This window comes from Scyliorhinus canicula, chromosome 9, assembly GCF_902713615.1.
Source record: "Scyliorhinus canicula chromosome 9, sScyCan1.1, whole genome shotgun sequence".
NCBI lineage: Eukaryota > Metazoa > Chordata > Chondrichthyes > Carcharhiniformes > Scyliorhinidae > Scyliorhinus > Scyliorhinus canicula.
In genome coordinates, this window is record NC_052154.1 from 99,586,142 (window position 1) to 99,607,242 (window position 21,101).

At 45.6% G+C, this 21,101-nt stretch overlaps 1 protein-coding gene across 5 annotated transcripts in view; it reads right to left on the reverse strand.

Annotated features, from left to right (window-relative positions):
- Window positions 1-21,101, reverse strand: part of cpt1ab (carnitine palmitoyltransferase 1Ab (liver)) — a 119,407-nt gene that overhangs the window by 47,017 nt on the left and 51,289 nt on the right. For all 5 annotated transcript variants that reach the window (XM_038807333.1, XM_038807332.1, XM_038807331.1 and 2 more), the window contains one exon: window positions 10,258-10,446. In XM_038807333.1, coding sequence (XP_038663261.1) covers window positions 10,258-10,446 — 189 coding nt within the window. The remainder of the gene's footprint in view (window positions 1-10,257; window positions 10,447-21,101) is intronic.

A 21,101-nucleotide genomic window follows, 5' to 3' on the forward strand; every position in this document is an offset into this window, starting at 1 on the left:
AGGCATATCTGTGGCCACAAATGAGACTCCAGGATGGTATGGTGCCTTCCTGGTGCTAGGGTCAAGGATGTCTGGGAGTGGTTACAGGACATTCTGGAGGGGGGGGAGGGTGAACAGCCAGTGGCTGTGGTAAATGTAGGTACCAACAGCATTAAAAAAAGGGACGAGGTCCTGAAAACAGAATATACGGGGTGGAATTCTCTGATCCTGAGGCTAAGTGTTGACGCCGTCGTAAACGCCGACGTCAGCAGGCCCCCAGGAGCAGCAATTCTATGCCCTACAAGGAGTCAGCATGGCAGCTCCAGCTGCCGATACCGGCATCAAACGGGCACCGCGGGTCTGCGCATGCACGCTGCGACCAGCGCAAACGCGCGCAACTGGTCTTCACCGCGCCGGCCCCGACGCAGCTTGGCGGAGAGCTACAGGGGCTGGTGGAGGCCCCCACCAGGAGAAGCCGGCCCGACGATCGGTAGGCCCCGTTCGCAGGCCAGGCCACAGTGGAGGCCCCCCTGCCGTGGTCGGATTCCCCCTCCTCCCCCACCAGGCAGCCCCCCCGCAGGATGTATACCGAAGTCCCGGTGGGTAGGACCACACATGAACGGCGCTGGCAGGACTTGGCCTATCCCGCATGGAGAATCGCCGGGGGGGGGGGGTGTGTGTGTGTGTGTGTGTGTGCCATGGAGAGCGGCCCGCTTATTTTACCGGCGCCGCGCCTGCACCGATTCTCTGGTGACCGGAGAATCAGCAGACCGGCGCATGTGAATTGCACCCCCCTCACCGGCAATTCTCCGACCCGGCCCGGGGTCAGAGAATCCCTCCCCTGTAGTTAGGAAGAAAGTTGAGGAGTTGGACCTCAAAAGGTAGTGATGTTAGGATTACCACCAGTGTCACACGCTAGTCAGAGTAGAAATAGTAGGATGCATCGGATGAATATGTGGCTGAAGATATGGTGTGAGGGAGAGAGTTTCAGATTTCAGGGGCATTGGAACAGGTTCTGGGGGAGGTGGGACCAGCAAAAACTGGAAATGTTACACCCGGACAGGACCGGCTCTGGTGTCCTTGGGAGGGTCTTGGTAGAGCGGTTGGGGAGGGATTAAACTAAAATGGCAAGGGGATGGGAACCTATGTAAGGATTCAGACCAGGAGGAATTAGGAATAAGAGAAGAAAACAGAAAGGAGAGTAAAAAATGTGATGAGAAGAGAAATCAAGGGCCTGTATCAGATAATAACACTGTTAAAAATGTAGGGACAGGTCAAGGTACGTTAAAATGACTAGCCTTAAGGTTTTGTACCTGAACGCGCAGAGCATTCAAAATAAAATGGATGAATTTGTTGCACAGATAGGTGTAAAGGGATATAATATAGTTGGGATTACGGAGACATGGTTCCAAGGTGACCAAGGTTGGGAACTAAACATTGAGGGCTATTCAGTTTCCAGGAAGGACAGACAGAAAGGAAAAAGGTGGTGGAGTTGCATTGTTGATTAAAGATATTGATACAATATTGAAGAAAGATATTAGTACAGATGATGTGGAATCTGTCTGGGTAGAGTTAAGAAACATCAAGGGGAAGAGCATTAGGCAGGAAATCAGAGATGCATGTGATAAAGGAACATCTGCAATTATGGGTGACTTTAATCTGCATATAGGTTGGGTGACTCAAATTAGTCACAGTACAATAGAGGGGGAATTTCTAGACTGTATACGGAATGGTTTTCTGGACCAGTATGTTGAGGCACCAACAAGGGAACAGGCCATCTTGGACTGGGTGTTGAACAATGAGAAGAGATTACCTTGCAATCTAGTTGCGAGAGAACTCTTGAGGGTGAGTGACTATAATATGGTAGAATTTTTAATCAAGGTGAAAAGTGAGGTAGTCTTTTTTATTTATTTACGGGACGTGGGAGTCACTGGTTAGGTCAGCATTTATTGTCTATCCCTGTTGCCCTTCAGAAGGTGACAATGAGATGCCTTCTTGATCTGCTGCAGTCCTCGAGGTGCAGATACACCCACTGCGCTGTTCAGGAGGGAGTTCCAGGATGTTGCCCCCAAAACAGTGAAAGAACGGCGATATATTTCCAAGTCAGGATGTTGAGTGATTTGGAGAGGAACCTCCAGATGGTGGAGTTCCCGGGTATCTGCTGCTGTTGTCTTTCTAGATGGTAGTGGTTATGAGTTTGGAAGGTGCTAAGGAATCTTGGTGAGTTACTGCAGTGCATCTTGTAGATGGCACACACGGCTGCCACTGTTCATCAGTGGTGGAGGCCTTCGGAGTTGATTCTGAGACCAAGGTCCTAAACCTCAATGAAGGTAACTATAATGGTATTGAGGCATAAGCTGGTGATGATGGACTGGGAAACATTACTGAAAGGAAGGACAGTGGACAGGCAATGACAGACATTCTAGGGATGAATAGGTGAAGTCCAAAAGTTGTTTATTCCTTTTTTGGTGCAAGAGTAGAAAGGGTTCTGTGGCCAAACCATGGCTTATAAGGGAAATTAGAGATAGGATTAGATTCAAAGAGGCAACAAATTAGCAAGAAAAAGCAATAGACCTGAGGATTGGGAACACAGTTTAAAATTCAACAAAGGGGTTGATTAAGGGGAAAGTACAATTTGAAAGTAAACTAACATGGAATATAAAAACTGACTGTAAAAGTTTCTGTAGCTATGTAACGAGAAAAAAGAAGATTAATTAAAAACTAATGTAGGCCCCTTACAGTCAGAAATGGGGGAATTCATGACAGGGAACAAAGAAATGGCTGAGGAACTAAATTTGTACTTTGCTTTTGTCTTCACAAAGGAAGACATGAATAATGTACCGGAAGATCTGAGAAGCACAAGCTTTAGTGAGGAGCTGAAGGAACCAGTATTGGTGAAGAAGTGGTTTTGGGGAAATTAATAGGATTGAAGGCGGACAAATCTCCAGGGTCTGATAATCTTCATTCCATAGTACAAAGAACAAAGAACAATACAGCACTAGAATAGGCCCTCCAGCCCTCCAAGCCTGTACCAGTCATGATTCCACCCTTGGACAAAACCTGGTGCCGTATCCCTCTGTGCCTATCCTATCCATGTATTTGTCGAGATGCCTTTTGAATGCCGTTAATGTACTTAAGGAAGTGGTCCTAGAAATAGTAGATCCATTGGTGGTCATTTTTCAAAATTCTTTGGACTCTGGAATGGTTCCTACAGATTGGAAGGTAGGAAATGTAACCCCGTTATTCAAAAAGGGAGGTAGAGAGAAAATGGATCTATATACCAGTGAGCCTAACGTCGGTATTAGGAAAATTGCTGGAGTCAATTCTCAAGGATTTCATAGCACAGCATTTGGAAAGCAGTGGTGTAATCAGGCAAAATCAGCAAGGATTTACGAAAGGAAAATCATGCTTGACAAATCGACCAGAATTCTTTGAAGACGTAACCATGTAGAGTTGACCTGGGAGAACAGGTGGGTGTGGTTTATTTAGACTTTCAGAAGGCTTTTGACATAGTCCCACAAAGCAGATTAATATGTAAAGTTAAAACACATGGGATTTACAGGTAGTGTCTTGAGATGGATAGAAAGGTGCTTTACAGACAGGAAGCAAAAGATCGGAATGAATGGGTCTTTTTCTGATTGGCCGACAGTGACGAGTGAGGTACCACAGGGTCTGTTCTTGGACCCCAACTGTTCACATTATATATTAATGATTTGAACGAGGGTAATAAATCTATTATCTCCAAATTTACAGGAGATACAAGTTGGTTGAGAGGTTGAGCTGTGAGAAAGATGCAGAGATGCATCAGCTGGATTTGGACAGGCTGAGTGAATGGTGTCATGCGAGTGTCCCTTTAAGAAATGTTTGTATTATCGTATAGCTTCAGTGATGTCATTGTGTGGGTGGAACTGGGCTGTGGCTCTGGGTTTACTTTCGTTTTGAGCTGGGCTGTGGATCAAGTTTTACTTTTGGTTTACCCTGTGGAAGCTGGATTCAGGAATAGAAGGCTTCTCTCTCTCTCTGTATGTTAAAAAGATGTCCAAATCACTTGATAATTTAAAAGTGATAACTGTTTTAGAACATAGAACATTACAGCGCAGTATGGGCCCTTCGACCCTCGATGTTGCGCCGACCCGTGAAACCATCTGAAGCCTATCTGACCTACACTATTCCATTTTCATCCATTTGTCTATCCAGTGACCACTTAAATGCCCTTAAATTTGGCGAGTCTACTACTGTTGCAGGCAGAGCGTTCCACACCCCTCTACTCTCCGAGTAAAGAAACTGCCTCTGACATCTGTCCTATATCTACCACCCCTCAATTTAAAGCTATGCCCCCTCGTGTTGGTGGTCATCATCCGAGGAAAAAGACTCTCACTGTCCACCCTATCTAGCCCTCTGACTATCTTATATGTCTCTATTAAGTCACCTCTCAGCCTTCTCCTCTCTAACAAAAACAACCTCAATTCCCTGAGCCTTTCCTCGTAAGACCTTCCCTCCATACCAGGCAACATCCTAGTAAATCTCCTCTGAACCCTTTCCAAAGCTTCCACATCCTTCCTATAATGTGGTGACCACAACTGCACGCAGTACTCCAGGAGCGGCCGCACCAGAGTTATGTACAGCTGCAGCATGACCTTGTGGCTACGAAACTCAATCCCCCTACTGATAAAGGCTAGCACACCATATGCCTTCTTAACAGCCCTATTAACCTGGGTGGCAACTTTCAGGGATTTATGTACCTGGATGCTGAGATCTCTCTGTTCATCTACACTACCAAGAATCTTGCCATTAGCCCAGTACTCTGCATTCCTGTTACTCCTTCCAAAGTGAACCACCTCACACTTTTCCGCATTAAACTCTATCTGCCACCTCTCAGCCCAGCTCTGCAGCTTATCTATGTCCCTCTGTAACCTATAACATCCTTCAGCACTATCCACAACTCCACCGACCTTCGTGTCATCTGCAAATTTACTAACCCATCCTTCTACACCCTCTTCCAGGTCATTTATAAAAATGACAAACAGCAAACTGCAAAGAATTCAAAATAATAGGGGCTGGTTTAGCACAGTAGGCAAAACCGCTGGCTTGTAATGCAAAACAAGGCCAGCAGCGTGGGTTCAATTCCCATACCTGCCTCTCCGAACAGGCACCGGAATGTGGCGATTAGGGGCTTTTCACAGTAACTTCATTGAAGCCTACTTGTGACAATAAGCGATTATTATTATTATTATTATTAAACCTACTGTTTTGTTAAAAGGTTTTCTTGGATGTTATAAAGTTGAACAGCAGAAAGGGAAGGAGAGAGAGAGAGCGAGAGAGAGAGAGAGAGAGAGAGAACGAACTGTAGCTGTGTGGGGAATTTATGTTTGTAGTTAATAAAAAATGCTAAGTGTGTGTGCTTATAAAATGTTAACTGAATTCATAGAATAAACATTTTTTAAAGTTTTCTTTAAAAGTGCTCAAGGCCTCTGTTGAATACAACCTGAAACACAGGCCCTTGTGCTCCTCATAACCAAACTTAATAAAGAGTTGTTGGTCAGGTGAACTCCATGATATACTTTTGAGTTTTCTAAACCCTGGCCCTGGCACATGCATGGCAGCATGGTAGGATTGTGGATAGCACAATTGCTTCACAGCTCCAGGGTCCCAGGTTCGATTCCGGCTTGGGTCACTGTGTGTGAGGAGTCTGCACATCTTCCCAGTGTGTGCGTGGGTTTCCTCCGGGTGCTCCGGTTTCCTCCCACAGTCCAAAGATGTGCAGGTTAGGTGGATTGGCCATGATAAATTGCCCTTTCGTGTCCAAAATTGCCTTTAGTGCTGGGTGGGGTTACTGGGTTATGGGGAAAGGGTGGAGGTGTTGACCTTGGGTAGGGCATAGGGTGCTCTTTCCAAGAGCCGGTGCAGACTCGATGGGCCGAATGGCCTCCTTCTGCACTGTAAATTCTATGATAATCTATGATAATGTGGATAATGTGAGGTTATCCGCTTCAGTAGCAAAAATTGGAAGGCTGATTATTATTTGAATAGGTTTAAATTAGAGAGATGTGGATACTCAAGCAAGATCTTGGTATCCCGTACCAGCCTCCCTGGACAGACGCCGGAATGTGGCCACTAGGGGCTTTTCACAGTAACTTTATTGAAGCCTACTAGTGACAATAAGCGATTTTCATTTTTCATTTCATTTCAGTTGCTGAAAGTAAGCGCGCAGGTATAGCAGGCAGTAAAGAAGGCAAATGGTATGTTGGCCTTCATAGCGAAAGGATTTGAGTACAGGAATAGGGATGTTTTACTGAAATTGTTTCGGGCCTGCTGAGGCCACACCAGTTTTGGTGTCCTTACCCGAGGAAGGATGTTCTTGCCATGGAGGGAGTGCAGCAAAGGTTTACCAGGCTGATTACTGGGATGGCGGGACTGTCATACAAGGAGAGACTAAATTGATTTGAATTATATTCATTGGAGTTCAGAAGAGTGAGGGGGGAATCTCATACAAAATTCTAACAGGATTAGACAGGCTAGATTCAGAAAGACTGTTCCCGATGGCCGTGGGGCGGGGGGGGGGGGGGGGGGGGGGGGGGGTGTCCAGAACTAAGGTTCATAGTTTGAGGATAAGGGGACCTTATAGGACCGCAGTGAGGAGAAATTTCTTCACCTCGAGGGTGTGGAATTCACTACCACAGAAAGTAGTTGAGGCCAAAACGTTGTCTAATTTCGAGATTTTGTGCGCTTGCCCCCATTCTGACCTGGGACCTATTGACCCTGCTGTCGGGCCCTTTCTCTATGGCCTTGCTCTCGGCCCCTGTCGCCTGCCCCGGCTGTTTCCTTCCCCCCCTCCCGTCTTATTCTTTGGCACTTTTGTGGCTGCTCTGTAGCACCTCTGTTCCCTGCCCTCCCTTGGCCTATTGGCTGATGGCTGCAAACAGGTCCAGGAACAAGTTGATGAATGGCAGCCATGCCTTGTCACAAGTCCTCTTCCAACCTCTGGATGGCAAATTTGATTTTCTCCTGGTGGAAAAATTCCGACAGGTCGGCCAACCAGTCTGCAGCCTTGGGTAGTGTTGCTGATCACCAGCCGAGCAGGATTCTTCAGCAGGCGAGGCAAGGACGTCTGCCCACTTTCCCATGAATAGTTCTGGCTGGTCTGATACCTAAAAACTGCCACTTTCGGGCAAGGCTCCACCCTCACCCCCACAGCCTTGGACATTGCGTCAAAGAAGGCTGTCTGGAACCCAAGTCTGGGGTAAGCCCAGAATATGTGAGTGTGGTTGGCTGGGCCACCCTGGCACAGTTCATATTTGTCTGTCAAAGCCTCTTTGAATCTTTGAAGCTCAATGAGATCAGTTTTCATTCTTCCAAACTCCAGTGAATAGGTACAGGCCCAATTTACAAAATCAGAAAATGACAGTCGGTCCTTTGTACTAAATCTCTCATAGGAAAACCCTCTCATTGCAGGAATCAATCTAGGGCAGCACGGTAGCACAATTGCTTCACAGCCCCAGGCTCCCAGGGTCAATTTCCGGCTTGGGTCACTGTCTGTGCGGAGTCTGCACGTTCTCCCGCTGTCTGCGTGGGTTTCCTCCGGGTGCTTCGGTTTCCTCCCACAAGTCCCAAAAGATGTGCTGTTAGATAATTTGGACATTCTGAATTTTCCCTCCGTGTCCTCAATCATGCACTGGAGTGTGGCAACCAGGGGCTTTTCACAGTAATTTCATTGCAGTGTTAATGTAAGCCTACTAGATTATTATAGTGACATGTTATATCCTCAATTTTAAACTAAGTTCCTTGGGCAAAGAGACTACAACTGCATACAGTATTCAGATGTAATCTCATCAAACCTTTTAAAATTGTAGTAATACTTCTTTATTATTTTACTTTGATCTACTTGCAATAAAAGCTAACATGCCATTTTACTCCAGAACTATTTACTGTACCTTCATGCTAACTTTGTGTTTCAGCTATAACACCAACTATGGAATTTTGCACCTCTTAAAGCAAAGTGCTGCTTTACTCAATTTAGCAAAATGAATATCACACATCACCATCTTGTAATCCATCTGCCACCTTCTTACCCATTCCCTTAATCTTCCTTTCTGCCTTTGCAGTCTCAGAGTCCTCCTCACATCTTACCATCTAACTTAGTTTTGTATCATCAGCAGTAAGGAACCCCTTTTAAATTTTTGTCTGATCATGGAGTTCTTTTAAATTCCTGTCTTGATGGCTGTTTTTTGCTCACTGCTTTTAGACTGCACACTTTTGACCCCCCCCCCCCCCCCCCCCCCCCCACCATCCCCCTGCAATGTGGCATAATCCTGTGATGTCATTTGGATGACTTGGCTAGCCGCAACCAGCTCTTTTGAAATGCCGGGATCTGTCTCATTTTTGATTCTGATTGGTGGAGCCTTTCAGAAGCTTCTGGAACACAAGACAGATTCCATTTTGGCTCAGTTCTGCTTAGGTATCGAGAGCAGCCAGAAGCAGGTTTAAAATACTCTCTCTATCCAGACAGGCCTGTGAAGGTAACCTCTGATTAAAAGGCTGCAAGCAGTCTGCAGCCAGTTCTGTAAAAGCATTGGAAGTGGCAAATTCTGTCAGCTGAGGTTGAATCTTAAGTTTTAGTTTCGCTTTGAGACAGAGCTGAAGAAGGCTTTGAGTTCTCTCTCCTTGAAGGGGTGGATCTCTCTCTGAGCTCCCAGTTGGAGGCTGTGTTTTCTCCTCGGCCGAGCAGCAGGCATTCTATTTGAGACTGTTTTCCAGTTTAGTTTTCGGTTAGATCAAGAAGTTGGCGAGTACAAGCCCTGATTTCTCGGTTCTGATGGGTCTCGGTCTGACGGTGGAAATTAAACACCTTTCTTTTCACTCTAGTTAACCTTCATGTGCTGAAATTCTAATTCTATCTCAGTTAATCTAGTGGAGGCCTGTACAAGTGAAGGGGACTCTCTGGTGAAATTCCTGCAGCCCACGAGGTCTAATTAAAGGCAGATCCAAAAGATTTAAACCGATCAATGATTTGAAGATCGCCGACTACAAAGATTACCATCTCAGCAGCAAGATTCATCTCATGCCTTTTAATTCCTGTTAGTTTTTGAACTTTTCCTACCTGCCCACCGTGTGTCTGTCTTGTGTGTGTCTGGGTGGAGTGTGGGACAGGATTGGGGAATAGTTAGATTAGTAGACCATTGTTCTAATATTGCCATTACATGTTTATCTCTTCGCTTGTTGTAAATAAAGTTCTTTTGCGTTTTACTTACAAATATGGTGCTTGTAAGTCATTGGAGCAGTCGAGGGTCAAAGATGTCAGGAAAACATATAAATGATTGGTTAATTCACATTTATGTTGGGACACTGGGGTCTGTGAGGCTGGAATTGACCATGCACTCACCTAGGGTGTCATAACACAGCAAACATGGACATATTATACTCAGTCCCTTGATCTAACTCATTAATATAGATTGTTACTTACAGCTGGACAACCTGAAAATGGTTTATTCAATCCTACTCGATTTTCTGACCATTAACCAATACAGGCCAAGATATTACCTCCAAATCCATGAGCTCTTATCTTATGCAACAATCTTTCATAGAGCACCTTATCAAATGCCTTATAGAAATCTAAATACAGTACTTCGACAGATTGCCCCTTATCCACCCTGCTTGTTCGATACCCCAAAAATCTGAGATTTATTAAAAACAAATCTCTTTCAGAAAGTCATGTTGACCCTGCACAATCAGATTAGGATTTTCTAAGTGCTGTGCCCACAATGGCTCCCCATGCCCTCAACCCACACCCCTACTCATTTCCCCCTCAGCCTTGCCCCACACCCCGACTGGCCTCTCCACATTCCCCCCTTGCACCCTTTACAACCTGTCTCCCATTCCTTCATCCCCATACCATTACAGCCACATCCACCCAATTAACAATCCCACCCTCCACTGGCACACCCACACCTTCCCCCCTACTTCCTTACCCCGAAACCTTGCCTTCCACACCCTTCACCCTAGACCTATACTGACCCCTCCCATACCTTTGCCCCACTTCTCTATGCAGCTCACCCTCACACAGAGCCCATGCCTCATCTCCACACCCGTCCCCAATATCACAAAGCAGATCACCCTCAACAGACACTGCTCAACTTGCTCAGCCAATGGTCTAAGTTTCCTACATCCTCTCCTCAGTTCAGTCAGCTGCCTGTCACCCAGGTCAGTCAGCCTCCTGTCACCCAGGTCAGTTACCCAGTGTCACAAGGCCAGTTACCCCCCGTCACCTGGTCAGACACCTACCTGTCATAGCACTTGCCATGAAGCAAAGACTTAGCGTAATCATCGAGTGAAACCACTGGATCCTCTTTGCGGAATCCCTGCTCAGTATCATCCAGCGTTACAAAGAAAGCTGCCTTCTCAATGATCTCCAACGCCATCTTGTTCCTTCCCTGGCTGAAGAATGAGTGACGAGCTTTAGCCCAAGGTACCCTAGAATGGCAGGATGTAATACACACAGTGAAGGCATAACAGGGACAAACAGAGCAAAGGTAAACATTCAATAAGGGTGTACTCCTGGCTCATGTGTCCTTAATGCTGCTGTAATCATACTGCATGATGGGCGACAATGGCACTGAACAGCAGCAGGTCGTGTTAATCTTACAGTAAAACACCATGGCCATTGGAAATAATCCCAGACTTGAAAATTCTCCTGTAAAATTCCAGGTGACCCTCCAGCTTACAAGCTCAACCATCAAGTTAATCATCTCAACTCCAAACAGGATCCAGCCCACCTCTATTAGACTAGTCCCACAAACCGGAGTAAGCACATCCAGAGTGGGACTTGCAACTTGGTAATTTGGTGCAGTGAGGTAATTGGGTGCAGAGTGAGAGAAGGTGCTTTTTCGGAGATGCTTTTTAACCCTGGTAAGTGACTGGTAAGTAGTTTTTCTTTTCATTGTCCAATTTATTTATTTTAATTTTAAAATTGTAGTTGTATAAGTTTACCTAAGGTTTAAGACATGGCAGGAGATCCCAGACCTGTGTCATGCTCCTCGTGTGCGATGTGGGAGCTCAGGGACACGTCCACTGTCCCTGGCTCTTTCACGTGCAAAAAGTGTGTTCAGTTGCAGCTCCTGTTAGACCGCTTGACGGCTCTGGAGCGGCGGATGGACTCACTTTGGAGCATCCGCGATGCTGAGGAGGTCGTGGGCAGCACGTTTAGCGAGGTGGTCACACCGCAGGTGAAAGTTACTGAGGGAGATAGCAAATGGGTGACCAAAAGACAGAGCAAGAGTAGGAAGGCAGTGCAGGTGTCCCCTGCGGTCATCTCCCTGCAAAACAGATATACCGCTTTGGATACTGTTGGGGGAGATGGCTCACCAGGGGAAGGCAGCAGCAAGGTTCATGGCTGGCTCTGTTGCACAGCAGGGCAAGAAGAAAAATGGCAGGGCTATAGTGATAGGGGACTCGCTCGTAAGGGGAATAGACAGGCGGTTCTGTGGACGCAATCAAGACTCCAGGATGGTATGTTGCCTCCCTGGTGCAAGGGTCAAGGATGTCTCGGAGCGGCTGCAGGACATTCTGGGGGGGGGGGGGGGGGGGTGAACAGCCAGCTGTCGTGGTGCACATAGGCGCCAACGATACAGGTAAAAAACGGGATGAGGTCCTACAGGCGGAATTCAGGGAGTTAGGAGTTAAACTAAAAAGTAGGACCTCAAAAGGTAGTAGTAATCTCAGGATTGCTACCAGTGCCACGAGCTAGTCAGAGTAGGAATGTCAGGATAGATAGGATGAATGCGTGGCTCGAGAGATGGTGCAAGAGGGAGGGATTCAAATTCCTGGGGCATTGGGACCGGTTCTGGGGGAGGTGGGACCAGTACAAACCGGATGGTCTGCACCTGGGCAGGACTGGAACCGATGTCCTGGGGGGGGGGGGGGGGTTTGCTAGAGCTGTTGGGGAGGGTTTAAACTAATGTGGCAGGGGGATGGAAACCGATGCAGGAAGTTGGAAGGTAGTAAAACAGGGACAGAAGCAAAAGGAAGTAAGGGGAAAAGTGCAAGGCAGAGAATCAAAAAGGGCGACAGTACAAGGTACAGTGACTGAGGGGAGCTCAGTGAATAGGCCCAGTAATGCTAAAAGGAATAAAACTGGAGATGTTAAGATTCAAAACAGAGGTTAAAAAAAACCCAACATAACTGTACTTTACCTGAATGCTCGTAGTATTCGGATCACAAATCATCGTGAATGACTATGATTTAGTGGCCATTACTGAAACATGGTTAAAGGATGGTCACGATTGGGAGTTAAATATCAGAGGGTATCAAACTATTCGGAAGGACAGAGTGGATGGTAAGGGAGGTGGTGTTGCTCTGTTATTTAAGGATGACATCTGGGCAATAGTAAGGGATGACATTGGTGATATGGAGGATAAGGTTGAATTCCCATTTGGGTGGAAATCAGGAATAGTAAGGCGAAAAAGTCAATGATAGGAGTAGTCTATCGGGCACCAAATAGTAACGTTATGATGGGGCAGGCAATAAACAAAGAAATAACTGATGCATGTAGAAATGGTACAGCAGTTATCATGGGGGATTTTAATCTACATGTCGATTGGTTTAACCAGGTCGGTCAAGGCAACCTTGAGGAGGAGTTTATAGAATGTATCCACGATAGTTTCCTAGAACAGTATGTAATGGAACCTACGAGGGAACAAGCGGTCCTAGATCTTGTCCTGTGTAATGAGACAGGATTGATTCATGATCTCATAGTTAGGGATCCTCTCGGAAGGAGCGATTACAATATGGTGGAATTTAAAATACAGATGGAGGGTGAGAAAGTAAAATCAAATACTAGTGTTTTGTGTTTGAACAAAGGAGATTGAAAATCCCTTATTGTCACTAGTACATAACATAAGAACTAGGAGCAGGAGTAGGCCATCTGGCCCCTCGAGCCTGCTCCGCCATTCAATTAGATCATGGCTGATCTTTTGTGGACTCAGCTCCACTTTCCATCCCGAACACCACAACCCTTAATCCCTTTATTCTTCAAAAAACTATCTATCTTTACCTTAAAAACATGTAATGAAGGAGCCTCAACTGCTTCACTGGGCAAGGAATTCCATAGATTCACAACCCTTTGGGTGAAGAAGTTCCTCCTAAACTCAGTTCTAAATCTACTTCCCCTTATTTTGAGGCTATGCCCCCTAGTTCTGCTGTCACCCGCCAGTGGAAACAACCTGCCCGCATCTATCCTATCTGTTCCCTTCATAATTTTAAATGTTTTTATAAGATCCCCCCTCATCCTTCTAAATTCCAACGAGTACTGTCCCAGTCTACTCAACCTCTCCTCATAATCCAACCCCTTCAGCTCTGGGATTAACCTAGTGAATCTCCTCTGCACACCCTCCAGCGCCAGTACGTCCTTTCTCAAGTAAGGAGACCAAAACTGAACACAATACTCCAGGTGTGGCCGCACTAACACCTTATACAATTGCAACATAACCTCCCTAGTCTTAAACTCCATCCCTCTAGCAATGAAGGACAAAATTCCATTTGCCTTCTTAATCACCTGTTGCACTTCAGTAGGCTTCAATGAAGTTACTGTGAAAAGCCCCTAGTCGCCACATTCCGGCGCCTGTTCGGGGAGGCTGTTACGGGTATCGAACTGTGCTGCTGACCTGCTTGGTGTGCTTTCAAAGCCAGCGACTTAGTCCTGTGCTAAACAGATTACAATGGGATGAGAGAAGAACTAGCTAAGGTAGACTGGGAGCAAAGACTTTATGGTGGAACAGTTGAGGAACAGTGGAGAACCTTCCAAGCGATTTTTCACAGCCCTCAACAAAGGTTTATACCAACAAAAAGGAAGGACGGTAGAAAGAGGGAAAATCGACCGTGGATATCTAAGGAAATAAGGGAGAGTATCAAATTGAAGGAAAAAGCACATAAAGTGGCAAAGATTGCTGGGAGACTAGAGGACTGGGAAATCTTTAGGGGGCAACAGAAAGCTACTAAAAAAGCTATAAAGAAGAGTAAGATAGATTATGAGAGTAAACTTGCTCAGAATATAAAAACAGACAGTAAAAACGTTTACAAATATATAAAACAATAAAGAGTGGCTAAGGTAAATATTGGTCCTTTAGAGGATGAGAAGGGAGTTTTAATAATGGGAGATGAGGAAATGGCTGAGGAACTGAACAGGTTTTTTGGGGTCGGTCTTCACAGTGGAAGACACAAATAACATGCCAGCGACTGATAGAAATTAGGCTATGACAGGTGAGGACCTTAAGAGGATTGTTATCACTAAGGAGGTAGTGATGGGCAAGCTAATGGGGCTAAAGGTAGACAAGTCTCCTGGCCCTGATGGAATGCATCCCAGAGTGCTAAAAGAGATGGCTAGGGAAATTGCAGATGCACTAATGATGATTTACCAAAATTCACTGGACTCTGGGGTGGTCCCGGTGGATTGGAAATCAGCAAACGTGACACCACTGTTTAAAACAGGAGGTAGGCAGAGAGCGGGAAATTATAGACCAGTGAGCTTAACTTTGGTAGTAGGGAAGATGCTGGAATCTATCATCAAGGAAGAAATAGCGAGGCATCCGGATAGGAATTGTCCCATTGGGCAGACGCAGCATGGGTTCATAAAAGGGCAGGTCGTGCCTAACTGATTTAGTGGAATTTTTTGAGGACATTACCAGTGCAGTAGATAACTGGGAGCCAATGGATGTGGTATATCTGGATTTCCAGAAAGCCTTTGACAAGGTGCCACACAAAAGGTTGCTGCATAAGATAAAGATGCATGGCATTAAGGGTAAAGTAGTAGCATGGATAGAGGATTGGTTAATTAATAGAAAGCAAAGAGTGGGGATTAATGGGTGTTTCTCTGATTGGCAATCAGTAGCTAGTGGTGTCCCTCAGGGATCCGTGTTGGGCCCACAATTGTTCACAATTTACATAGATGATTTGGAGTTGGGGACCAAGGGCAATGTGTCCAAGTTTGCAGATGACACTAAGATGAGTGGTAAAGTGAAAAGTGCAGAGGATACTGGAAGTCTGCAGAGGGATTTGGATAGGTTAACTGAATGGGCTAGGGTCTGGCAGATGGAATGCAATGTTGACAAATGTGATGTTATCCATTTTGGTAGGAATAACAGCAAACGGGATTATTATTTAAACGATAAAATATTAAAGCATGCCGCTGTGCAGAGAGACCTGGGTGTGCTAGTGCATGAGTCACAGAAAGTTGGTTTACAGGTGCAACAGGTGATTAAGAAGGCAAATGGAATTTTGTCCTTCATTGCTAGAGGGATGGAGTTTAAGACCTAGGGAGGTTATGTTGCAATTGTATAAGGTGTTAGTGAGGCCACACCTGCAGTATTGTGTTCAGTTTTGGTCTCCTTACTTGAGAAAGGACATACTGGCACTGGAGGGTGTGCAGAGGAGATTCACTGGGTTAATCCCTGAGCTGAAGGGGTTGGATTATGAGGAGAGGTTGAGTAGACTGGGACTGTACTCGTTGGAATTTAGAAGGATGAGGGGGGGGGGATCTTATAGAAACATTTAAAATTATGAAGGGAATAGATAGGATAGATGCGGGCAGGTTGTTTCCACTGGCAGGTGAAAGCAGAACTAGGGGGCATAGCCTCAAAATAAGGGGAAGTAGATTTAGGACTGAGTTTAGGAGGAACTTCTTCACCCAAAGGATTGTTAATCTATGGAATTCCTTGCCCAGTGAAGCAGTTGAGGCTCCTTCATTACATGTTTTTAAGGTAAAGATAGATAGTTTTTTGAAGAATAAAGGGATTAAGGGTTATGGTGTTGGGGCGGAAAGTGGAGCTGAGTCCACAAAAGATCAGCCATGATCTCATTGAATGGCGGAGCAGGCTCGAGGGGCCAGATGGCCTACTCCTGCTCCTAGTTCTTGTGTTCTTATGTATTAAACTCCAGTTGCACGGAGCAAGGTGCGGCAGGGGTGCTGTTTCCTCTGGTCTGTTTGGGACGTCCCCGTCCATCAAACTCGGTGATAGTCAGTTCTGGTATTGGTATGGGGGTGGGGAAGAAAATTTTAAAACAAAAAACCTTTTCTATGAAGAAAGAAAGAGGAAAGTGGTATTTGGTCAGGGTCTTTATGATCCCAAAGCATGTCACAGTCACAGTTTATGATGATCTGATGGTCAGATTGGAACATTAGCAGTTATGGATAAAAGGGGAAGTCATATCTAATAAAAGAAATTGAATTATTTGAGAAGCTAACAAGAAGAGTGGATGTGGTTTCCATGGGCTTCCAGAAGGCATTCTAGAAGGTTCCATAGAACAGACTTGTTAGCTAAAATTAAAGCTCACAGAATTGAAGTAAAAGTGGCTGGTTTGAAGGTTGGTTTGGTGTTGGAAGACAGAGCGTAGGAATCATGATACACAGTGATTTGCTATGTCCAACGATCTGTGCTGGGTCTTAACTATTCCCTACATTTATTAATGATTTAGGTAGCACAACAAAGAGCTATATTTCCACCTTTACTGATGACTCAAAGTAATAATGTCGACAGAAACATAAAATTGCAAAGCGACATTGACAGATGAAGGAAGTCGGTAAAACTGGCAGGCATGATAAACATAAACAAGTATTGTTTAAATGGTGAAATACTAGAAACGACGGTGCTCCCAAAAGATTCAGACATCCATGGCCACAGAACACAAATTAGTTCAAAATTAAAAGGACCAAAGGAATATAAAACAAAAGAGAAAATGCTGGAAAATCTCAGCAGGTCTGGCAGCATCTGTTGGGAGATAAAAGAGCTACCGTTGAGTCCAGGTGACCCTTTGTAAAGGAATATAAAACTTTATAACTTAAAGTTGAGAATATAAAGTGAGGAGGTTTTGCAACAGAGGGACAAATGCCTGGTCAGACTACATCCTGGAGTATTGGGCACCATAAAGGGCACTACACCCGAGAAAGAATATATTGTCATTGGAAGGAATGCGGTGCACATTTACCAGAATGTTACCAGGGCTACAATGGTTAATTATGAGGAGAGATTACATAATCTAAACTTGTGTTTGGGTGTTTTAGATACATAGAAGATAGGAGGAGGAGGAGGACTTTTGGCCCTTCGAGCCTGCTCCGCCATTCATCACCATCATGGCTGATCATCCAACTCAATAGCCTAATCCTGCTTTCTCCCCATAGCCTTTGATCCCATTCTCCCCAAGTGCTAATTCCAGCTGCCTCTTGAATATATTCAAAGTTTTAGCATCAACTACTTCCTGTAGTAATGAATTCCACAGGCTCACCACTCTTTGCGTGAAGAAATGTCTCCTTATCTCTGTCCGAAATGGTTTACCCTGAATCCTCAGGCTGTGACCCCCTGGTTCTGGACACACCCATCATTGGTAACATCTTCCCAGCATCTACCCTGTCTAGTCCTGTTAAAATTTTATAAGTCTCTATGAGATTCCCCCCCCCCCCCCTCATTCTTCTAAATTCCAGCGAAAACAATCCCAACCTAGTCAATCTCTCCTCGTATGTCAGTCCCACCAGGGGATGACTCACCAGGGGAAGGCAGTAGTAGCCAGGCTCATGGCACCATGGCTGGCTCTGCTGCACAGAAGGGCGGGAAAAAGACTGGCAGGGCTATAGTCATAGGGGATTCAATTGTAAGGGGAGTAGACAGGCGCTCCTGTGGTCGAAAACGAGACTCCCGAATGGCATGTTGCCTCCCGGGCGCACGGGTCAGGGATGTCTCAGATCGGCTGCAGGACATACTGAAGGGGGGAGGGTGAACAGCCAGTTGTCGTGGTGCATATAGGCACCAACGATATAGGTAAAAACAGGATGAGGTCCTACAATCAGAATTTAGAAAGTTAGGAGGTAAGTTAAAAAGTAGGACCTCAAAGGTAGTAATCTCAGGATTGCTACCAGTGCTATGAGACAGTCAGAGTAGAAATTCAAGAATAGTCAGAATGAATACGTGGCTTGAGAGATGGTGCAGGAGGGAGGGGTTCAGATTTTTGGGACATTGGAACCAGTTCTGGGGGCGGTGGGACCATTACAAATCAGATGGTCTACACCTGGGCAGGACTGGAACCAATGTCCTAGGGGCTGCTTTTGCTAACACTGTTGGGGAGGTTTTAAACTAATGTGGCAGGGGGATGGGAACCAGATTAGGAAGTTAAGAGGTCAGTAAAGAAGCAGCAACTAAAGCCAGTAAGGTACTGGATAATAAACTCAATGTGACTAAGGAGATGAGTAGACAGGGAAGAGATGATGATCGCAAAGGGACAGGTGGTTTGAGGTGCATTTGTTTTAATGCGAGAAGTGTAGCAGGTAAGGCAGATGAATTTAGGGCTTGGATTAGTACCTGGGAATATGTTGTTATTGGTATTACTGAGACTTGGTTGAGGGATGGGCAAGACTGGCAACTAAATATCCCAGGGTATAGATGTTTCAGGAGGGATAGAGAGGGAGGTAAAAGGGGTGGAGGAGATGCATTACTGGTCAGAGATGATATCACAGCTGTGATTAAGGAGGGCACGATGGAGGATTCGAGCACTGAGGCAATATGGATAGAGCTGAGAAATAGTAAGGGTGCAGTAACATTGTTGGGACTTTACTGTAGGCCTCCCAAAAGCGAGCGTGAAGTAGAGGTACAAATATGTAGACAGATTATAGAACAACGTAGGAGCAATTGGGTGGTTGTGATGGGAGATTTTAACTTCCCCAACATTGAATGGGACTCATGTCGTGTTGGAGGCGTAGATGGAGCAGAATTTGTAAGGAGCATCCAGGAGAGTTTTTTAGAGCAGTATGTAAATAGTCCAACTCGGGAAGGGGGCCATACTGGACCTGGTATTGGGGAATGATCCCGGCCAGGTGGTTAACGTTTGGAGTCGGCGATTACTTTGGGAATAGCGATCACGATTCCATAAGTTTTAGAATACTCATGGACGAAGATGAGAGTGGTCCTAAAGGAAGAGTGCTAAATTGGGGAAAGGCCAACTATAACAAAATTCGGCAGGAGCTCAGGAATGTAGATTGGGAGCAGCTGTTTAAGGGTAAATCCACATTTGAAATGTGAGAGTCTTTGAGTAAAGGTTGATTAGAGTGCAGGACAGACATGTTCCTGTGAAAATGAGATAGAAATGACAAGATTAGGGAACCATGGATGACGGGTGGAATTATGAGATTAGCTAAAATGAAAAAGGAAGCATACAGAAGATCGAGGCGACTCAAAACCGATGAAGCTTTGGAGGAATATCGGGAAAGTAGGACAAATCTCAAACGTGCAATAAAGAGGGCTAAAAGGGGGTCATGAAATATCTTTGGCTAACAGGGTTAAGGAAAATCCCAAAGCCTTTTATTCATATATAAGGAGCAAGAGGGTAACTAGAAAAAGGATAGGCTCACTCAAAGACAAAAGAGGGAATTTATGCGTGGAGTCAGAGGAAATTGGTGAGCTTCTTAATGAGTACTTTGCATCGGTATTCACCAAGGAGAGGGACATGATGGATGTTGAGGCTAGGGATGGATGTTTAAATACTCTAGGTCATGTCGGCATAAGGAAGGGGGAGGGTTTTGGGTATTCTAAAAGGCATTAAGGTGGACAAGTCCCCAAGACCGGATGGGATCTAGAACATAGAACAGTACAGCACAGAACAGGCCCTTCGGCCCTCGATGTTGTGCCGAGCAATGATCACCCTACTTAAACCCACGTAACCCGTATACCCCTAACCCAACAATCCCCCCATTAACCTTACACTACGGGCAATTTAGCATGGCCAATCCACCTGACCCGCACATCTTTGGACTGTGGGGGGAAACCGGAGCACCCGGAGGAAACCCACGCACACACGGGGAGGACGTGCAGACTCCACACAGACAGTGACCCAGCCGGGAATCGAACCTGGGACCCTGGAGCTGTGAAGCATTGATGCTAACCACCATGCTACCGTGAGGCCCCTACATCTATCCCAGGTTACTAAGGGAAGCAAGGGACGAAATAGCTGGGGCCTTAACAAATATCTTTGCAGCATCCTTGAGCACGGGTGAGGTCCCGGAGAACTGGAGAATTGCTAATGTTGTCCCTTTGTTTAAGAAGGGTAGCAGGGATAATCCAGGGAATTATAGACCTGTGAGCTTGACGTCAGTGATAGGCAAACTGTTGGAGAAGATACTGAGGGATAGGATCTATTCACATTTGGAAGAAAATAGACTTATCAGTGATCGGCAGCATGGTTTTGTGCAGGGAAGGTCATGTCTTACAAACCTAATAGAATTCTTTGAGGAAGTGACAAAGTTAATTGATGAGGGAAGGGCTGTAGATGTCATATACATGGACCTCAGTAAAGCATTTGATAAAGTTTCCCATGGCAGGTTGATGGAAAAAGTGAAGTCGTATGGGGTTCAGGGTGTACTAGCTAGATGGATAATGAACTGGCTGGGCAACAGGAGACAGAGAGTAGTGGTGGAAGGGAGTGTCTCAAAATGGAGAAAGGTGACTAGTGGTGTTCCACAAGGATCCGTGCTCGGACCACTGTTGGTTGTGATATACATAAATGATCTGGACAAAGGTATAAGCGGTCTGATGAGCAAGTTTGCAGATGATACTAAGATTGGTGGACTTGCAGATAGCGAGGCGGACTATCAGACAATACAGCAAAATATAGATAGATTGGAGAGTTGGGCAGAGAAATGGCAGATGGAGTTCAATCCAGGCAAATGCGAGGTGATGCATTTTGGAAGATCTAACTCAAGAGTAGACTATATGGTCAATAGAAGAGTCCTGGGGAAAATCGATGTACAGAGAGATCTGAGAGTTCAGGTCCATTGTACTCTGAAGATGGCAACGCAGGTTGATAGAGTGGTCAAGAAGGCATACAGCATGCTTGCCTTCATCGGACGGGGTATTGAGTACAAGAGTTGGCAGGTCATGTTACAGTTGTATCGGACTTTGGTTAGGCCACATTTGGAATACTGTGTGCAGTTCTGGTCGCCACATTACCAGAAGGATGTGGATGCTTTAGAGAGGGTGCAGAGGAGGTTTACCAGGATGTTGCCTGGTATGGAGGGTGCTGGCTATGAAGAAAGGTCGAGTAGATTAGGATTGTTTGCGTTGGAAAGATGGAGGTTGAGGGGAGACCTGACTGAG